At 34.8% G+C, this 19857-nt stretch overlaps 1 protein-coding gene across 9 annotated transcripts in view; it reads left to right on the top strand.

Moving 5' to 3' along the window:
* Positions 1-19857, top strand: part of SOX5 (SRY-box transcription factor 5) — a 1014136-nt gene that overhangs the window by 772009 nt on the left and 222270 nt on the right. For all 9 annotated transcript variants that reach the window (XM_047867514.1, XM_047867512.1, XM_047867515.1 and 6 more), the window contains one exon: positions 18619-18705. In XM_047867514.1, the coding sequence (XP_047723470.1) occupies positions 18619-18705 (87 nt within the window). The remainder of the gene's footprint in view (positions 1-18618; positions 18706-19857) is intronic.

Below are 19857 nucleotides of genomic sequence, written 5' to 3'. Positions count from 1 at the left end.
TCTGAGTCTCTCTCTCTCTCTCTGTCCCTCCCCCACTTGCATCCTGTCTCACTCTCTCTCAAAAATAAATAAACACTAAAAAAAATTAAACAAGTAAAAGTGAGCGCCCTGAAACTGGTTACCTAGATTGCCTAAGACCACTTGTTAGTAAAGAACAGCACCAAGATTCATACCTAGTTCTGACTCCAAACTTTCTTCTCCCTCTACTACATTACCGTTGATCAAGTCATGGAATGGATTTGTTCAGCTACCTGCAAATGGCAGCCTTACTCCACTTGATTCATATTAACATTTTAATGTTTTATGTTGATAATTAGGTTTCCTATTGGCTTCATGGCTGGTACCTTTGTATCTCCAAAACCTGCCATAAAGTAAAAAGTCCACTTTGTTTCCCCTTTCTAAAAGATCAGCAACATGTTACAATTTAATGCAAGGACCCTGGTAATAATTAAAGGGCTGCAGAGAGTCTTTATAGTTACAATTTATAGTTTTGTTTTTCAGCATACATTATTTTCTTCCAATCCACATCACCACTGGATTTGGTGTACAAATTACTTCTAATTGCAGATGAGGGTCAAGAAATTAGGATTGTTTATGCTTTTAGATATAAAATAACCAAAATAGTCATGCTTAAAACTCTTAGCTGGGATTAATAATGTTATAAAGGAAGCCCATAGGAGAATTCAAAATGTTGGGTATTTATATCACAAAGTTGAGTTGCAGAAATGAGATTAGACTTCTTGCTTTTTTTTTATGTATATTTACCTTACAGAGAGAGAGAGAGAGAGAGAGAGAGAGAGAGAGAGAGAGAATCCTAAGCAGACTCCACACTGCCAGCGTGGAGCCCATGGTGGGACTCCAACTCACGAACCATGAGCTCATGACCTGAGCTGAAATCTAGAGTCTAATGCTTAACCAAACAAGTGACCCAGGTGCCCCAGACTTCTTTATTAGAATAGTGTTTCTGCTACTTTTGCTTTGCAAACTGCTAAACATAGATGCTGAATAAATGAAGAATGATATTATTAATAAGCCATTCAAATATGTAGAATTCTTGAAGATAATGATTTACTTGAAGAGACAAAAGTTGTTATGAGCTCTGTCACTCACTGAGCTGCTCAAGATTTGGTTATTTGAGCAGTACATTGCTTATAAAGATGGAGATGTGGAGGAGAACAATGATGACAAATACATAAAAGTATTGTATTGAGACACTTTACTTTGAGAAACTCATTTAATACCTTCAGTAGCCCTAGATTGTAGGCATATTAAGCATATACTAACTTTGCAGGTGAGGATACTGGGGCACGGGAAGTTAAGTAATTTTACAAGATGTCTAAACTTATAAATGAAGGAGAAAGACTCTGGCTACAAAGTACCTGCTATTAACAACTAGAAATAGGATTTTGCAGGAATTAAAAAGAATTATATATAAAGCACTTAAAAGTTCACATCACTTAAGCTCTCAATTAGTAGTTGTTAGTATTACTATTGCTTGGCTCTTATTATCATTATAATACATGATTATATGAATGTTTTTATTGTGGGCTTAAAGGGTACTTTTTCTCTTAATTATACATAAAGAAAGTCCTCCAAATATTAAAGATGTGAGTGATTTTGCATAATGTCATTCCTAGTTCTAGCCAGCTCTTTCATTAAATGTTGATGTGATTTTTATATATTCCAATGACTATCACTTAGGTTTCTAGAAGGAATCTGTATTATTGATTTTAAAGATAAAAAGCCTCAGTGGAGGAGATAAGCTTACACTGTGTAAAACACCAGTTAACACCAAGCATGGGATAAATAAAAGGCCAAAGATCAAGGCATCAATAAAAAAAAAATGCCAACTCCTTCATAACTACCTGATATTTCTACCATTTCTCTGATTCTGTTTATTGAGTTGGAAGGTACTCACTCAGGAATTTCAGGTTTGTAGAGATTTAGGAAAAGTACTTGACATTCTATTTGTTTTTTTAAATTTCCATCATAACCACTTTGTATTAAAGGCAGGCATGCAAATATGCGGAAAAATTGTAGGTCTTCTTGAACTTTGAGACGTCCATTTTGACAAAGGAGAAGGCACACGTTTGGAAAAATTTATATGTGCCCCTTTGGTTTGGGTGCTAGTCTGACCTGCCAAACTTCAGAATTTTCACATTTTTAATATACCAAGGTGGGTTAAAACAGCCCATTAGTATAAGGCGTATTTTTGAAACTGTTGACATTTGGCTACTGTTCTTTCATCCACTGTTCCGCAGTCTTGACAGAAACTTGGTTTAACTTGCAGAGAGAAAGTGAAAGACAGAGAAAGGTGTCTATACGAAATGCCCCAGAGAGAAGCCGAACTCCTGTAAGGCAACATGTAGGCATTGAGTGTGACACTGTATTAACCTTTTTAATGGATGTATGTAATAAAGTGACATGTAAATGGAGCACAAGGGGAGATATGACACTATATCTGGAAAAGGATAAAACAGTTGGTTGAATACTGGGCTATTATAGCAGTTTGCAAACCTTGGATAAACTCAGTCAGCGGTTGTATAATTGGTTATTCAATCCCGACCCTTGTTCACAGCTCAAAGCCAGGAACACTGAGACCTGTTGCCAATTTGAGTGAATATAGTGACTGTACTCGGCCGGGGCCTAACATTGGAGCCGGGCCTTTTCCTGTGGGCCGGTTTCCACCATGTCTGGGACTGGCTCAGCGACAGTGGGTCTTTTGTTGTGAAAGGCTGGCTGGTACTCCCCTCCTTTGCAAAATGTCTAACAGCTACACAAATATAAGAAAATAGGAAAAGGGACTTACTGTAGCTTTTCTCTTAGTAAGTTACTGTGGAGTTATTAGTTTTCCTTTCTTTATTTTTCTTTTTCTTTTTTTTTTCTTTCTTTTTTGTTTTCTTTGCTCCTTTTTGGGGGAAGTCTGCGTTAAGTAAGACAACTTAAAGAGTGATAGAAAAGCCTGCTTCTAGATAAGAATTGAACCTTGGTAGTCCTTGATTGGAACATGATATGTATGGAGAAATTGATAGTAATTTGATTCACAAAAATGGGTTTCTGAAAAAGGTATCTTTACTTTTCCCCCTTTCTCCTATGAATGTTCATGTACTGAGAAGATTGTTTTTACGGAATATCTCCTCCGTGACAGAAAGATACAGCATGTTTATAAACCTGTTACGTATTTAACTTTATGAAACAAGCACCCTACCCTCTCTGCCCAAACACACTGGCTGGATGCCAACAGACTAACCACTTACTGTTTCTAGTCTAGTAAAAATTGAGAAATAAATCAGTGAAGATTTTGATTTGAGTGTATGGTATAAAGAATGCCCAGTCTTCTTACAGTGCCCAATTCAGAAAGGAATCTGTAACAAGCTTGTAGTATTTGCCGGTTAGGTGCTGCTTACTGATAGGGTGACAGTTCCCAGCTGCAATCAATTATGCTTCCATTATTTCTGTTGTTTAAACATGCCTCGGAATACCAGTTCGAAGCATTTCGCAAAATGTATCTTCATTCCAAAACGAAGTAAAGAGCATTTTAAAAAAGGAAAAGGAAAATACATTCTGAATCGAGATTTTTTTTCCCTGAGAGTATTTATAATCTCTCTGCCACCCCTCTCACCTCCCTGATTCCACCTCACACACCCAGCATTTATAAAATCACACACACAACACATAGTGTTTGATTTAATGCTGGGTTGCAATTCAATCAAGAGACTGCTGAGGTCATATAATATAAATGGCTACAGTACTTCTTGGCTCAGTTATAGCCTTGATCATTCAGGGCTTTGTTTTTGTTAATTGAGTAGCCTCCTGCTGGGGGGAGCTCCTAAATATTTTGGACTATATGTCACGAAAAAGAATTTGGAGACTAGAAGGTAGTGATCTGGGGGGTGGGGGGTGGGGGGTGGGAGGAGGTGAGTTTCTGCAGTGGACAAGGGAAAAGGAAAGACGTAGTTCTGAAACCATGACAGGACAAAGGAAAAAAAAAAGCAAATTGTTTTTGAATAGAAAATTAATCATTGAAAAGGGACTGGCTATTGTGAGGCAAACATAAAAATAGAGGGAGCATTTAACTTGAAATATATGAGAAAAAGCACTATAGCAACTCCAACAGAGGCATTTAATGGAAAATACACCTGGCCATCTCATTATAAGTACATCCCTGGGAGCCAAGTGTTATGAGCATTAGTAAGAAGGTGGTATTATAAAAAATTTGATTATAATCAAGCTTAATGTATTTGAGGCTTAATAAAAGTATTGTATGGCAGTAGTGAGTATCATGGCATAATGGAGACCTCTTAGTATTGGATTGTTCGTAAGTATTGTATTTCATAATGTTGATCTGTGGAGGCCTTTACTTCCTGATGAGAAAATAGGAACTTGTATTGGAAAAGAGATCACAGAATCATAGACCGGCCCCTATTAACCCCAGAAAATGCAATTCAACATATATCTTATCATCTTAATCTCCCAAATATTCTTTTAGCTTATATTATAATACAATATTGTATATAACAAACAGATGTCTCCCCTAGGTCACTGTTGGTAATTTAGTAAATTGTAGGTGTCCAACTGGAGAGTCTAGAGCTGCTGGTGAAGAATGAATGCCTGAGATGCCTCATTAATTTAATGTAGGTAAGAGGCCGGTGGGCTTAAAGGATTTGGTAGTAGCCCCATTGAGAACTACCTAACTGTAATTCAAATAGTGTGGAATAAACTTTTTTTTTCCCTATTATTTCTTCCCCTCCATGCTGTGAAAGCTCACTGATCATTATTTTTTAGGCACTTAATGTGTCACGATGAAAAACAGAAAGGCTGAAATATGTATGAAAACACGAGTTTCGATTAAACTCAAATCAAGTATTTTTTAAAGGTGTTGGTTTTTAGTTTTTATGCAGCTCCGTTTGGCACACAGCTCTTCACATGTTTTGAGATTTGGCTTTGCTGCTTTATAATTTTGAGGGTGCTGTGCTATAATCTGAACGATTTGCTGAGAAGAAAAGAGAGAAATAAATAGCGCAGGTTTTACATCTTGAACTCTGGACCAAAATAATAAGTTGACACCTACTATATAATTGGGAAACCTGTTAGATTATGTGTCTACTTTAATGTGATTTATAAATTTTGGAAATATTCTTATAAAGAATCGAATCCCCTCATTAAACAAAGTAATTTCTTGTTTTTTGGTAGTTGCCATGAAACAATGATGTCTTTCTTTTCTCTTTAGAAATGGAACAGTTCTTTTTTTTTAATTTCATGAACATATTTTTTAAGTAGATAATGTACCTTTTAACATTAACTCCTTTTGAATAGTAAAGATCAGGTTGGATGATTATACATTTATTGCAAACACAAGTTTAGTGTACCAAATTTCTTGCAATAAATTATTAGCCTTCTGCAAATAAGATTATAGACAGCTGTAATACTTAGAGTGATTTATTTGTCATGCTTCTAATTCAACTGAAGATCTCAACTATTATTGGAACACCTTAATTCATAAATATGATTAAATAAATGTTTCTAATTTATCATCATTGTTAACAATATTTTATCTGAATCTTCATTCTAGAGGAGTTACAAGATTTTTCCAAATAGTTGAGGGCACTGAAAGCTTTTTGTAACCATCTTCAGTATTCATCCCAGTGTTCACTTTGGGTGAGAGAGCTAATGTTCTGTCACAGAGACCTCTTGGGGCTTAAATGTATTCTGCACCTTTTTGTGAGAACTAAGATAGCAGGTTCCTGGGGCTTTCATGTCCCTCAGGGAAAATTCCCAGAGATATGAACACTTTTGAATTTCTGACATGTGCAACACAGAACCTTTGTAGCTTTCAGAAGACTATTCCCAAGTTTGTAAAAACTTGTTCTATGACCCCCAGGTCCAAAAATTGGGTAGTCTGTCACTTTACTGGATTCATCCATCCTTTGGGGATGAAATACTAACCTAGATCTTAATTTTTTCATTGCTGACATTGGAACTTCACCAAAATCCTTACACTGTTTTAAATAAGTTTTTTCCCTACCTTTCTTAATTTTATTCTATTAAATCAATAAGTCCTTAGGAAAGCATAGGCTACATGTCATTGTATGGTGAATATCCCTCGAGCCCCTGCTATCCCCACCTACTTTTTCTCTTCTCATTTTTTTTTTCAATTTATTCGTTTTGAGAAAGGGGGGTGGGCAGAGAGAGAGGAAGAGAGAGAATCCCAAGCAGGCTCCACACTATCAACCCAGAGCTGGTCACAGGGTTCAAACTGTGAGATCATGACCTGAAGTGAAATCAAGAGTCAGACACTTAACCAACTGAGCCACCCAGGCGCCCCTCTCTTCTGATATGTTTCTAACAAGATAAATGAGTTCAAATTATATATAAATTTGATATTAAATATATGTACATGTGAAAGAGAAAGATTTGGGGGATGTATATCTCCATTGTTTATTCCATACACGAGAAGTAAGTCGTTTTTTGTTTCTATATATCACATGGTTTTTGACCTCTTCTTTTGCATTGAATTTTAATATATAAGTAAACATAAATGCTAATAAAACTCCCAAACATTAAACTCAAGCACAAGACACAGAGGGGACATTCAACAGACAGCTCTTTCCTTTTCTGTTCTCTCTCTGGATATTTCTGTCCTTTCAAATGTTTTCCCTTTAGTTACTAGATTTGGGACATGATTCTATAGATGGTATAGACTGATATATTTAAGAATATAGAAAAAGTAAGCAGCAATAGTCCTGTGCTGTAGAAATTCTTGTTAATTATATTCAAGGTATAGATTATTTTATTTTCTACCATTAATACCAATATTAGTCATTGCTTATCCTCTCATCTCTTTAAATGAATAATCAGGATATTATCCCATCATTCTTCCCCAATTTACCACATTGCTTGTAACATTATTCTGCTGTTCTTTTCTGAACCTGCAGACCTTTAGTTCTCAACCTGAAAAGAGGATGCCCTTGTCATTTAGCTGACATTTCAAGAGTTTCTCTTCTTTCTTTACTGCTGACATAAACATATGAACCTCTTATATTATGTAGGTGGTATATTACTTTGAAGTATATATATATATATATATATATGTACATATTTATATATGTATTTGTTTATGTATGAAATATGTGGTCACATGATTAGTGGTCCCTTATTTAAGATTTTTAAACAAAATTTTTGTTCCCAATACTCCAGTAATAATAATTCTCCCTTTTCACCCTTTTTAATAAATAAAATATATATTAGCTCCTGGTAGTTCATTATTGCATTTTACTGTGACTTTTTTGAATGACTATATGTCATCCAGGTATAAAATAGAAAACTATTGGAGTTTATTTGAATTTTTTTAGTCAATGATATTTAAATTATTACTCAAATGACACTGTGATATTAGTAAAGTTATTTTACCTTTCTAAGAAGAATTCAATATATTCTATTTCACATCTTAACCACATGAAAAAAGTTTTCAAGTTTCTGAAGATTTAATAGAATTTTTATCCATATTGTTATACCCCATTATCAGTGTTTACTCATCAAAAAAAAATTACCTCAGGTCTCAGGAAAGTACAGATTCCTGGATTCAAACAAGACATAAAGAACCATTTAAAGAAGCTTCCCTATGGGGGGTCTGGGTGGCTCAGTGGGTTAAGCACCTGACTTCAGCTCAGGTCATGATCTCACAGCTCATAAGTTCAAGCCCCATGTTGGTCTCTGTGCTGAAAGCTCAGAGCCTGAAGTCTGCTTTGGATTCTGTGTCTCTGTCCCTCCCCTGCTCATGCTGTTTCTCTCTCTTTCTCTCTCAAAAATAAATAAACATTAAAAAAATTTAAAATAATAAAAATAAAGAAGCTCCCCTATGACTATGAACTTTAGGTGGATAGGGTCCGCTTCTGTTTTGCTCCTGTTAATATCCCCCGTGGCTGTAAAAATATATAGTACATGCTCTTTGTCGAATTAATCCATTCTACTATTCTTATCCATATTCTTAATTTTTAATTTAACTTTATATTATCAGTGTGATTTAACGCATACAATTAGTATGCGTTACAGACAAGATGAGAAATTGGTCCCATTTTTGGAAAGAATTTCTTAGTAGAATTTTTTATAGCTGGTTTGATTGATAAATGATGGCCTATTTTGTTTCATTTCATTTCATTTCATTTCATTTCATTTCATTTCATTTCATTTCACATTGTTTATTTATTTAGAGCAAGTGCTTATGCGTGAGAGTTGGGAAGGGGTAGAGAGAGAGAGGGAGAGAGAGAATCCCAAGTAGTCTCCGTGCAGTCAGCACAGAGTCTGATGCAGGGCTTGATCTGATGACCATGAGAAATCTCATGATTTCTGAACCAAAATCAAGAGTCAGACATGTAACTTTCTGAGCCACCCAGGCACCCCAACAATAGACTATTTTAGAACTCTTTAGGGTAATATTACCATAATAGCACTTAGAAAAAAAGTCTACTGACACATTTATTAACTGTTCATTAATATAATATTTTAAATGAGGCATGTTCTCTTTGTTTTTACTTCAATAAATGAAACAATAGAAGAGCAATTCTGTGACACTGTAGCGATTTTCAATCAAAGGTTTAGTGTCTGGTCATTGATAGTCTATACATCTTTCTCAGAAGATTGAGTTTCTTGAGGTGCAGAGGCCACATCTTAGTGCCTGTCATGGTGCCACAGTAGCAACTTAATAGGTGATTGTTAAGTAAATAAATGAATAAATGGATAAAGTATAAGTCTTCCTAATCTGTGTGCATGTATGTGTGTAAATTCTGCAAAATAATGAAAATGGCAGTATCCAATTTTTTAAAGTAGTCTGATAGCTCTCTGATAGTACATTATGCCACTAAAAGCAAAGATAATCATTTTGTGCATTCAATTAATAAATTAAATGACTATACTAATAGATACTACATGCCCAATTTTATACCTACTGACTTTAACACTGAGAATGGTTTAAGTCTCTGGTGATACAGGACAAGTAAAAATGAACTATGCTTTTTCACTTTTTCAATTATTCTAGACTTTTTAAAAATTTTTATTTGCTTCCTTTATATCTTTTTTTTTCACTTGTTCTTCCTTAAATGCAAATGCTTCTTAAAGAGAACTCTTACAGGTTGATTTTTTTTCTTAACTCTTATGCATTTTGTGGGGGTCACAGCGTAACACAGCTAACACATGAAACCGAGGCTTTCGTTGTTGATTAGATGGCATCTAAGCTGGTGAACATTAAATGCCATTTTGCAAATATAAGTATTGTATTTTCTCATCTAAAATTACTCCAAAAATGACATGATCCAAAATCCATGAAAGGTTATGGGAGACCAAATATAACAAGTTGTTAAGGCAGATGGACGACTTTGGTTGAGAAGGATATGTGCAAATTTAGATATATGATTTTAAGCAAATCAGAGGATATTTTTCTTAATTTTAAAAACTGATGCTATGTGTCAGAACATAAAGATATAATTTGAATTGTAAGTAGCTTTTCACCTCAACTGTGCATCTACCTGCATATCACAATCTCTGATTTATCATATGAATCATGTCAGTTTTTATTGTTCATATCTTTTCAGGCATCTGGCAAGCTGAAATTGCGATTTGTTTTCACATATGTTGTGATAGAGAAGATTCAGGATGTGTAGTGGTTTAGCATCAGGCTGTATGTGCTTTAATTCTCACTTCCAGTGGTAAAACATTCTGTCATATTTTTAAAAGTACTGGAATTCTTATTCTAATATACTTTAAGTGGTTTTCTATTTCTATGCTTTTTGTATCTCCCTTACCATCCCTACCACCTACCTTCACAATTTTAAACAACAACAACAAAATTGTACAAATATCGTCATTAATTTTCATTTTCATCATGGTCTTAGATATCTAATTAAATGGATAATTATGTGAAGACATACTCTTCTATAGTAGGATGATTGCTTCATTTATAATTCAAATACATCTTTAGGTAATTTTCTTCTTAAATATATCAGGAGGTATATATAATTTGCTTACAGCTATGCATTCTTATCTTTGCTAAGCTGTGATATGTTTAAGCTGTCTTAAACTCCTGTTTGTAAATTTGTCTTGTGAAATTAAGACTTGGATTTAATGGGGTGCCTGGGTGGCTCAGTTGGTTGAGCATCTGACTTTAGCTCAGGTCAGGATCTCATGGTTCATGGGTTTGAGCCCCATGTTGGGCTCTGTGCTGACAGCTCAGAGCCTGAAGCCTGTTTCAGATTCTGTTGTCTCCCTCTCTCTGCCTCTCCCCTGCTCACATTCTCTCTCTCTCTCTCAAAAAAAAAATGATAATAAAAAATAATAAAAAAAAGGCTTGTATTTAATTATGCCTGATTCTCATGTACCTTTTGCCATGATTTAGTTCATACAGCTTGTCTTCTATTTTACTTTATTCCTCTATTTCACATATGCACAGTTGAGAAAATAGTATTTTATATAAAATGAATGGAGAATAATGGTTTTCTTGTAACTGGTGTCTGAGCAAGTTGGTTATATGATGAATAAAAATAGTCATGATAATTTTTTATGAGAAATGCCTTACCTTTTTAAGTTGACTGTTATTGATACATCATGAACACCTTCTTCCCAATTTTCTTTTCTCAAATTACTTTTGTGTGTCTATTCTACCCTTCTTGCTTTAGTAACTCCTTTGCTTCCTCCTGCTCTCCCCTCTGATTGTAACTAATGACTAGAACTTAATTTTCCTTTCCCCACCCACACTTTGCTGACATCATAAATTATTTGGATACAAATGGACAGTATTCATTAGCTGTGCACTTTGCTGAAAGAGCCTTACACAGGAGTGCTGCACTCTCTCATTTTTATTAAAAGTTAAAATGCTTTTGCTGTCAGGGGGGTTGGGGTAACTTAGCCATGATAGAGGACAGGGCTACAGTGCTAATAAATAAAAATAATAACTATTACGCTGGTTGAGTGACCCTGGGAAAAGAGCACTACACAGCTATTTGTTGTCCCCTTTCACTTGTCAACAGCACTGGCTTAAAAGCTTTAGCTATTGTTGAGGATGTAATGGAGCCCATGGAAAGTTATGAAGACAACTGTCAAAAAACAATCAGGCAAAGATTAGTTGAGTATTTTTGTGTATCCGTGCTGTTTTGGGACAATTCTTACATTAACCTATGGCAAGTGACAACTGTCCTTTTCCTTCTCATGATACTACACCTTTTTCTATATCATCCTTATTGGCTTGGACCATTTGAAAAATGCATAGGAATGGTAGATAATAGAAACTAAGGGTTGTGGGTCATTGCCATAAAAAATGCACAGATAGTTTTGTTATCCTTGCTGAGATTTTCAAATTCTGGTTCATTTTGGTGATGGGCAAATAAAGCATATGCATGTATGTTTCATTTGATTTTGAAGTCGTTCTTTTGGGTAGTTGTATATTAAGTGGCAGCTGTAATGTTAGTCAACATTTTTAAGTGTTACTGTGTGCTCAGCAGTGTTTTAAGAGCTTTACATAAATTATCTCCTTTAATTATTTTGACAATCATATGTGGTAAGTAAGTGCAGTTACTATTACTGTTTATAGGTGAGTCCATTAGAGCATAGTGAGGTTAAACTACTTGCCAAAGGTCACAAAACTAGTAAGTGATGGAATCATGTCATTTGACATTAGTTGTTCTTTTTTTTTAATACCTAATAGCCCAACATAAGTGAGATTTTGTATGTGAGAAATACCTCTTTGCAACTATTTCTTGAAATGCTACCCTCAAATTGCATGTTATTTTTGCTGACATCTAATATTCGAAACAAGGACAAAACAAAGTGTTGCATGAAAATATACTTACTTTCTGAGTGATAGAATAGATACAACAGTATAGCTCCATAAGTTTCTCTTTTAAATGGATTTTTTTTTCTTTTTGCCTAGAAAATATAGAGCCATCTTGTGAGGAGTAAACCCAAGGTTATCGATATGTAGCATTTATATCATATTGATTATGGCATGTTTAATCATGCGATAAAAAATATTCTTCTAGAATGTGGTATAAGATTGAGTATAATTGGGCAGGTGTGTTAACAGTTTCGACTTGTGCAACAAGAAAATTTAAGCTTGTAAGTATTGATTTAAACATTTCAATAGTCCAAAAACTGATTGCATATTAAACATTTTAAAACTTGAGTCAGCAGGCCAATTTTTTTTTCTTTCTGTTAACAAGCTCTTATTAACTTTCAAGTGGAAACAAACAAGTATTTTGGCACCACTAAAAGTAAAGTATTTGTAGAGCTTAATTCACTTTAGGATAATTACATATAAAAATGAGGCTTATTGAAATTCTAACGCTTTGGAATTTCAGATGTGTTTCTCTTGTGTGTTGTGGTATTTATTATTTCTTAATGTTTCCTAGAAGAACTTGACATTTTCAGTGGCTGACTAGCTACGGTGCTTGGCTAATGGGAATCTTGCAAGGGCTTGTGGTCTTCAATAGACAAATAACTTTTCAGACATATAAAAGTTTTTGCATTACTTCCATAACATAGTTTAATATTTTCCCCCAAATATTGTCTAGGTCAGTGCATATTGTCCACATGAATTAAACTCGTACAGATAGTTGATTTCCAGATTCAGCCCAATATTCCCCTCAAAAATAATCTTATTATCAGTAATTGAATAATTAAATAACAGTACATTGAATTGTAATTAGCTTTTTGAAGAAAAATATATTTGGCCAAGTGTTCTAACTTGTGTTTATTCTTCAACTTTATGTTGGCCATCAAGTGAAAGCTTCCAAGGGGAGAGTGTTGAATTAATGAAACATGATTAAGAGATTAGGCACCCAGGGGTGGCTGGGTGGCTCAGTCAGTTGGGCATCCGACTTTGGCTCAGGTCATGATCTCGTAGTTTGTGGATTTGAGCCCCTCGTTGGGCTGTGTACTGACAGCTCAGAGCCTGGAGCCTGCTTTGGATTCTGTGTCTTCCTCTGTCTCTCTGCTCTTTCCCCACTCATGCTCTTTCTCTCAAAAATAAATAAACATGAAAAAAAAAAGAGATTAGGCACCCTGATCAGCTATCATATAATAATTGTTCAAAACTAGATAATGGGGCGCCTGGGTGGCGCAGTCGGTTGAGCGTCCGACTTCAGCCAGGTCACGATCTCGCGGTCCGGGAGTTCGAGCCCCGCGTCGGGCTCTGGGCTGATGGCTCAGAGCCTGGAGCCTGTTTCCGATTCTGTGTCTCCCTCTCTCTCTGCCCCTCCCCCGTTCATGCTCTGTCTCTCTCTGTCCCAAAAATAAATAAACGTTGAAAAAAAAAATTAAAAAAAAAAAAAAACTAGATAAGGTGAATAAAACTGGACTAACATTTTGAAAAGGTTGACTATTATAAGAACATGTTGCTGTGTGTGGCATATTGAAAAGGACACTGAACTAGGAGTTAGGCTTCAAGTTCTACCTGTATCATTAATTAGATTTATGATATTAGGCATATTTTAACCTTAATTTACAATTTCAGTTTGTAAAATGAAGAATTTGGTCTATACCATTTATGACGCAAATTGTATTGAGCAAAACAGTTTATCTCCCCACAGTAATTTCCTTGGTCAAATATTTAAATAGTGCTGTAGAATCCATAACTCATTTAAGGATTGACAGTCTTGTTAACACATAAAAAGATCTAAATGCTGTAGAAAAGAAATGTTAATTTGTGTAATTTTAATTAGATTTACATGACAATGAAATGCTTATTTTGTTTGTTTTAGTTTTAAGTAACCAAACAATTTGGGTTCCCTTTATGTCCAGTATGTTTTAGTAAATCACTTTTATGAAATGCTTATCTAGATGATATATAAAGATCCTTCCAGGTTTAACATTCTGATTCTATTGCATGAACAATCTACCTATGCTCTTACTTCTTGACTTTGAAGGATGTATTGGTATATTTTGAAGTTTAGCCATATCATCGTTCCTTCCAAAGACAACTCCCATCCCTAAATGTGCATCCTATCACAAGTCAGAAATAACACAGCTTAGTTTAAGCTACAAAATTAAAGTATAAACAATGGTAGATTTGGTAAGACCTAACTCTTGGAACTTTGTTTAAAAAGTCAAATATTACACATACATATTTTTTGCTTGTTCGATTTTTCAATGAGCTCTGCCACTGCAGCTCAAGGGAGATTAAGGGAAAAAAACCTACATAAACACAAAGCAAAAACCCGAGCTTGTGTGTAAAGCTACTGCACTGGAGCGAATGTGGTTTAATTCTTGGCACTGGCAGCTTGTTGGAGAATTACAATATGTTGGCATGAGTCTCTAGGTCTCATTGTTCCAGATGAGGGAGTCAGTCTTAAGAGTGTTTGGCACTGAAGGGAAAAAGGAGTGAGAGTTATAGGGAATGAGCAGGCCCTAAAGAGGCAGGATGCTGTTGTAACAATGGCTGGCACAGTTGGGGGGGCCATTCACTGGTAGGGATTGCCATAGGCATTGATGTGAAGAAACATATGTGAGCAAAAGAGGCAAGGATGAGGAGGGAAAATCAAGCAAACATCAAAAGGGTCCTAATGGCACAAAGAGACAAAAGTAATCCAATCAGAGTCATCTTGATATTAATGGATTGACTGGTAAGGATATCTGTCATTTCCCTGTAATTTATCTTATCACTTGTTTCTTACCATTTATTCTGTTTTATTTTAAGATATGCACATATTTATCTTTCCCCCAAAGAAACAGATCCCTGAATTAAGAGGCTCTGGTTTTGTATTCCATCTGTTCTACTTTCTGCCTAGGTGCTGCTGGGAAAAGCATCTTTCTGAGCCTTAGTTTTCTCATCTGCAAAATGGATATAACAATAATGCATACCATTGACAACATTGTGGTATCTGACAGCATTATATAAACTGAAATGCTATGCAAATAATAAGAACTACTATTATCTCTTATACTTATTTTAATATAGGAAACACAAGTTTTTATTTTTGACAGCAATTGTGATACTTTAATGTTTGAGCAAAGCAACTCTCAGGAGAATTGTTACAGGTGCTTGAAGGAAAGCTATGGCATATCTTAATGTGAAAATAATCGATAATCCAGTATTTGAACTTTGGGAAATAACTATGTCCTCAAACATACTATACATACTCATAGGATAAAATCCAATTCCACATGTACTTATAAAAATAACATCTTACGTTAGAAAATTGAATATTTAGTAGATAGCTACTATCTTTTTTAGTCCATAAATACTGAAGCAGCACTTACATAATTGTGTCAAATTTCACTTTAATCACATTCACACATTTAATGAACAGGTGTATTATAAATATTGGGATTTTGCCATTTGGCATCTTACAGTTCTAATCATGTGTATCCTATGGATTCTTTACCATTTTCAGGGAAATTTATCCATTGGTACCTGTACATCCTTTGTATCCATTTATTACCATTGTGAAATCATCATTAACCATCATTGTTAACCATCCATTGTGAAATCATTTCTTACCACTTCTTCATGAACTACCAATGGAGACAAATTAGAACAGTAGCAGTTGGAGGAATACTTGATGTGGACTTGCTTAAAACTCTTTATTTCATAGTAGTTTAGATAGAGAGGTGAAGTGGGTGAAATGATATGCTTTTGGTTCCCCTGACTTTGAGATCCGGTAAGTTGAACTTAGCTCCATGTGGGCAACTTCTCATAATAATCTTCTGAATTAGATATCGGTGCATTGTTTACCACTTAAGAAACCAAAGCTTAGGGAAATATCTAATTCAGAAGATTATTATGAGAAGTTTGAGATACCACATGTAAAGGACCTGGTACACCGCTTAGCACTTATCCCTCAAAATAGTAGCTATCATTATCATTTCATTGTTGACAAGAGAGTCAGGAATTTGTAGGCAAGGCGCACGTGCGCGCGCACACACAGACATGTGCGCGCGCGCGCGCGCACACACACACACACACACACACACACACACACACCTTGCTTCAAAACAACTCTGCCTATTACGTTTCGTGAAACCTCAGACAAGTCCTTTTCTTCTTTTTGCCTTTTTTTTAACCTGTATGATGGATATAATAACACAATTTGAGTCTTCAGGTATCAGCTATGATTAAATGAGAGAATGCAGACAGGTAAAAGCATCTAACATAGTTCCTGGCACATAGGCTGCTCAATAAATGTTTATTGAATCTGAATTTAAAGTATATGCCTCATCCAGATTGCAAATATTAGTGACTTTATTCATCCACAGGCATGAAAACTCTGAGTTAGATATGTTCTGATTTTACATCTTTCAGATTACTTGGTCTTAAAGAAGTTATTCATTTTTCTGTAGTGTACATTTAAAGTAAGGTACTTGAAAAAAAAGTGGCTCTGTATAGGAGCCTTATATCTTTATGTAAGTTAATAAAGAGGCTAGGAATGTTCTGCAGGTTTCAGAAATCTGGCGGCTGTTACTTTAACTCTGCAACTTAGACAGAAGACTTCTGTTTCTTTCTGAGCACACTACAGTGAATATTTTGTCTAGCTGCAGGGGAAAAGCTTTGTCATGGACTTTGCAGACAATAGCCTTAAAAGTAAAATGGTCTGCTTTTGGTGCCGGGAGGTTCAGGGGCCTATTGTTAGCGCACAATGGATTTCTATTGCTGCATTCCTGCTTTGCAAAGGTTTGTTAGCTTTTAATGACTGACAGTACTCTATTGCAAATACCGTATTGGCTGTGCCCTGTTTACATGCTACTCAAGAATTTTTGTGGAGTGCTGGAAAAAAAGAAACAGTGGTGTTTGTCTGACCTACTCTGATAAGGTTTAAAAAATGATTTCACTCATGAAGTGTTTACTGGGAATGTAGAAACATTGGAAATCCTTGCAGAAGTATTTTAAAGTTACTTTGAAGGCCTCAATGAATAGAAATATTGATTACAGTAGAGATTTAATCCACTTTATTACTCAGAATTGTCATTATCATTTTCAAAACAATATGGTACAGAAATAGGGATATTTTAAGAAAAAGTAAAAGTAAATTTTGTAGGATCTTTCTTCCTTAAATGTAAGAAATGGAGATATTTTGTTACAAAGGAAGAAATGCATTTTGCACATTCCACAGTAAATTCCATAACAAATGTGTACACAGTAGTTGTGGTAGGTGTGTTTATGTGTGTGTCTATGTATATTTTTTCATATATATATTTTTCACCATATGTATAGACTATAGGCTATGTAAAACAGTGAATCACTCAGAGCTTTTCACTATTTTATTTTCCATAAGCTTTTGACATCTGAGAAAAGCAAATAAATAAATAAATAAATAAATAAATAAATAAATAAAAGCATTCAATATTGTCAGTTTTTCCAAGGAAATTTCACTTCCACTTTGTTGAAAACTCCACACAGGCCTTGTGACTCTGACAATCAATGGCTGTAAGATGGGGGCCTGAGAAAAATAGATAGCATTAGCCAAAGATGATGATGATGCCTTAAAATGCATTTTACTGTGGGGAAAATGAACCAGTTTCTAATAATCTTATGGTCTCTAGGCCAGACGGTCCCTTTGATAAGTTAACATGTACTCCCTTTATGCTCCTAGTAGGGGGTAAACAAATGTCTGAACAAGCACAAATACACATAAACACCAATGTGGAGAATGGCAGTGTATGTCTTAGATCTAGATAATAAGTGTGGGTATTGTTATTTAGATGGAGCATACTGGGACACTTATCTTTTAGTACACTCCATTTTCTAACTGAATGCAGTGCTAATCGTGGGATTGAAAGCCATTGTAATTGTGTACCCATCTAAATGCTGACAAGAATATACAATTACATTGTTTGGAATTGAGTTTAATGTTTGGGAGTTTTATTAGCATTTATGTTTACTTATACATTAAAATTCAACACAAAAGAAGAGGTCAAAAACCATGTGATATATAGAAACAAAAAAACGGACTAAAGCATAACCTTGCTCTTTAAAATATATGCGCCCTGTCTCAACAGTGGGCATTTTCAAAGAATGTGATACAAATCTGAAATAAGCAAATAATAGGTTTCCATTGTAAGCATTACTCACTTTGGTAGATTTTGCAATCTTTGTAAAGCTTCTTTTGTACGAACTTTTTTTTTTTTAATGTTCATGGTACTGGCAAATCTTTCCACAGTGTGCTTACCACCATACGATGTTAAACACATATTATAAAGTGGATGTAATTGTAAACACACAGAGGGATATAATTACATGTAGCAGATTTAAGAGCTAATTCTTTGCCTTTTTTCCCCCTGCATTTTATCAACATAATTATTTTTTGACTGCAGACTAACACCCTGAAATTGACAAGCATCTATTATAGCAGGAATTTGTTCACCAAATTGAAAAACAATGAACTGCAGGTTTATATGTACCCATTGTCATAAAGAATTAGTAGGGCTTTGTTCCGCAAGAGGAAAAAGCTAATGATTTTGAAACAGCAGGTGACAAAACACATTCTTTTTTCCCCCCCTGTTATCAGTTTGTTGATGAAGTCATTATGAACTGGGGCCCAGATAGGGATGGCCTTATTTTTAGCAGATAGACTTTTAATGAGCTGCATTGTAAAGACAGTCATGTTGATTTGCTTACATTTTTTTTCCTTTCCTTAGAAACCCCCAGTATTGAAAAGCTCCTCTCAAAGGACTGGAAAGACAAACTTCTTGCAATGGGATCAGGGAACTTTGGTGAAATAAAAGGTAACATATTGATGATTATTTTGATCCAAAATGTACTGAAATGAAGTTTATGTTTAGAAACATTAACAGTGAAAAGTGCTGCTCCCTCTTCCTCTTCTGCCTCATGCATTCTGTCTTTGGTGTTTCTTTTCCCTAGCTTGAACGTGGAAGTGTCAGGACTCTGACTTTCTCTTTGTGCTTTATTGATAAATGGAATGCTATTTTAACAGACTAAACCCCTGTATCTTCAAAAGGCTTTGGTTTTCATCATTAAAAAAAAAAAATTAAATGATTCACCTTGTCGGTAGGAATGTATTTATATCAGGGTTAAAAACTGCATATGATGAGATGAGTGTATACATTCTACTGTTAGAAGTGTGAAGGTACATAATTTACATTTAAAACCAGACATGGTGAATGGAGAAAGCTTAATAAAAGGTTGTATTGTACTAACAAGAGCAACATTTTTTGTTTGTTTTTATTTGAATCAGACATTGAACACAACTAAGAAAAAGTCTAGATGAACCTCAGATGATACTGAATATTCATATCTTAATAAACTTTTACTAATAGCAGTGGGAAAGGACTTAATTTCCCATATAAAAATAGTTAAATGATCATTTCAGTTAATTTCAAAGTGTGTTTTCTCAGAGCATGGTAGGCAATCTATGGTTTTCTGTCTGTTGCCAGTAGCACACTTGATTCTGAGTTCTAAAGGATTAATCTTGAGAAAAAAATACTTATTCATCAATATTAAAATATTTAGTTATATATTACACTATATGGTTTTTTGTAGAAGCTGAATATATATTTAAATATCACCAGATTTATATTAATATACATGTAGAAATATGTGTATAAATAACTTTTTTGCATATGTATGTATGCGCACGTGTTCTCCCAATGAAAAAGGCAATTGTCTTTCTTATGGCTCTATGACCTCGCAGCATCCCGCAGAAAGGCAGGACACTAGCATCTCAGCATTTTGAAACTTCCAGAAAATGTTTGACTGAGTGTTTCACTTCTTATCCATTGTATTTGAAGTTTAAATATATTCAGGTTATGATCAAGTATGACTTGGTGGTGAGAGAATGAATGAGTGCTAATCAACAAAATCAGTAACCAAAATCTATCATGGAATCAAATTCAAACAGATAGCAATTAATATGCCTT

Source organism: Prionailurus viverrinus, chromosome B4, assembly GCF_022837055.1.
Source record: "Prionailurus viverrinus isolate Anna chromosome B4, UM_Priviv_1.0, whole genome shotgun sequence".
NCBI lineage: Eukaryota > Metazoa > Chordata > Mammalia > Carnivora > Felidae > Prionailurus > Prionailurus viverrinus.
Note: the sequence above shows the minus strand (reverse complement) of the source record. Positions and strands in the feature narration are given on the sequence as shown.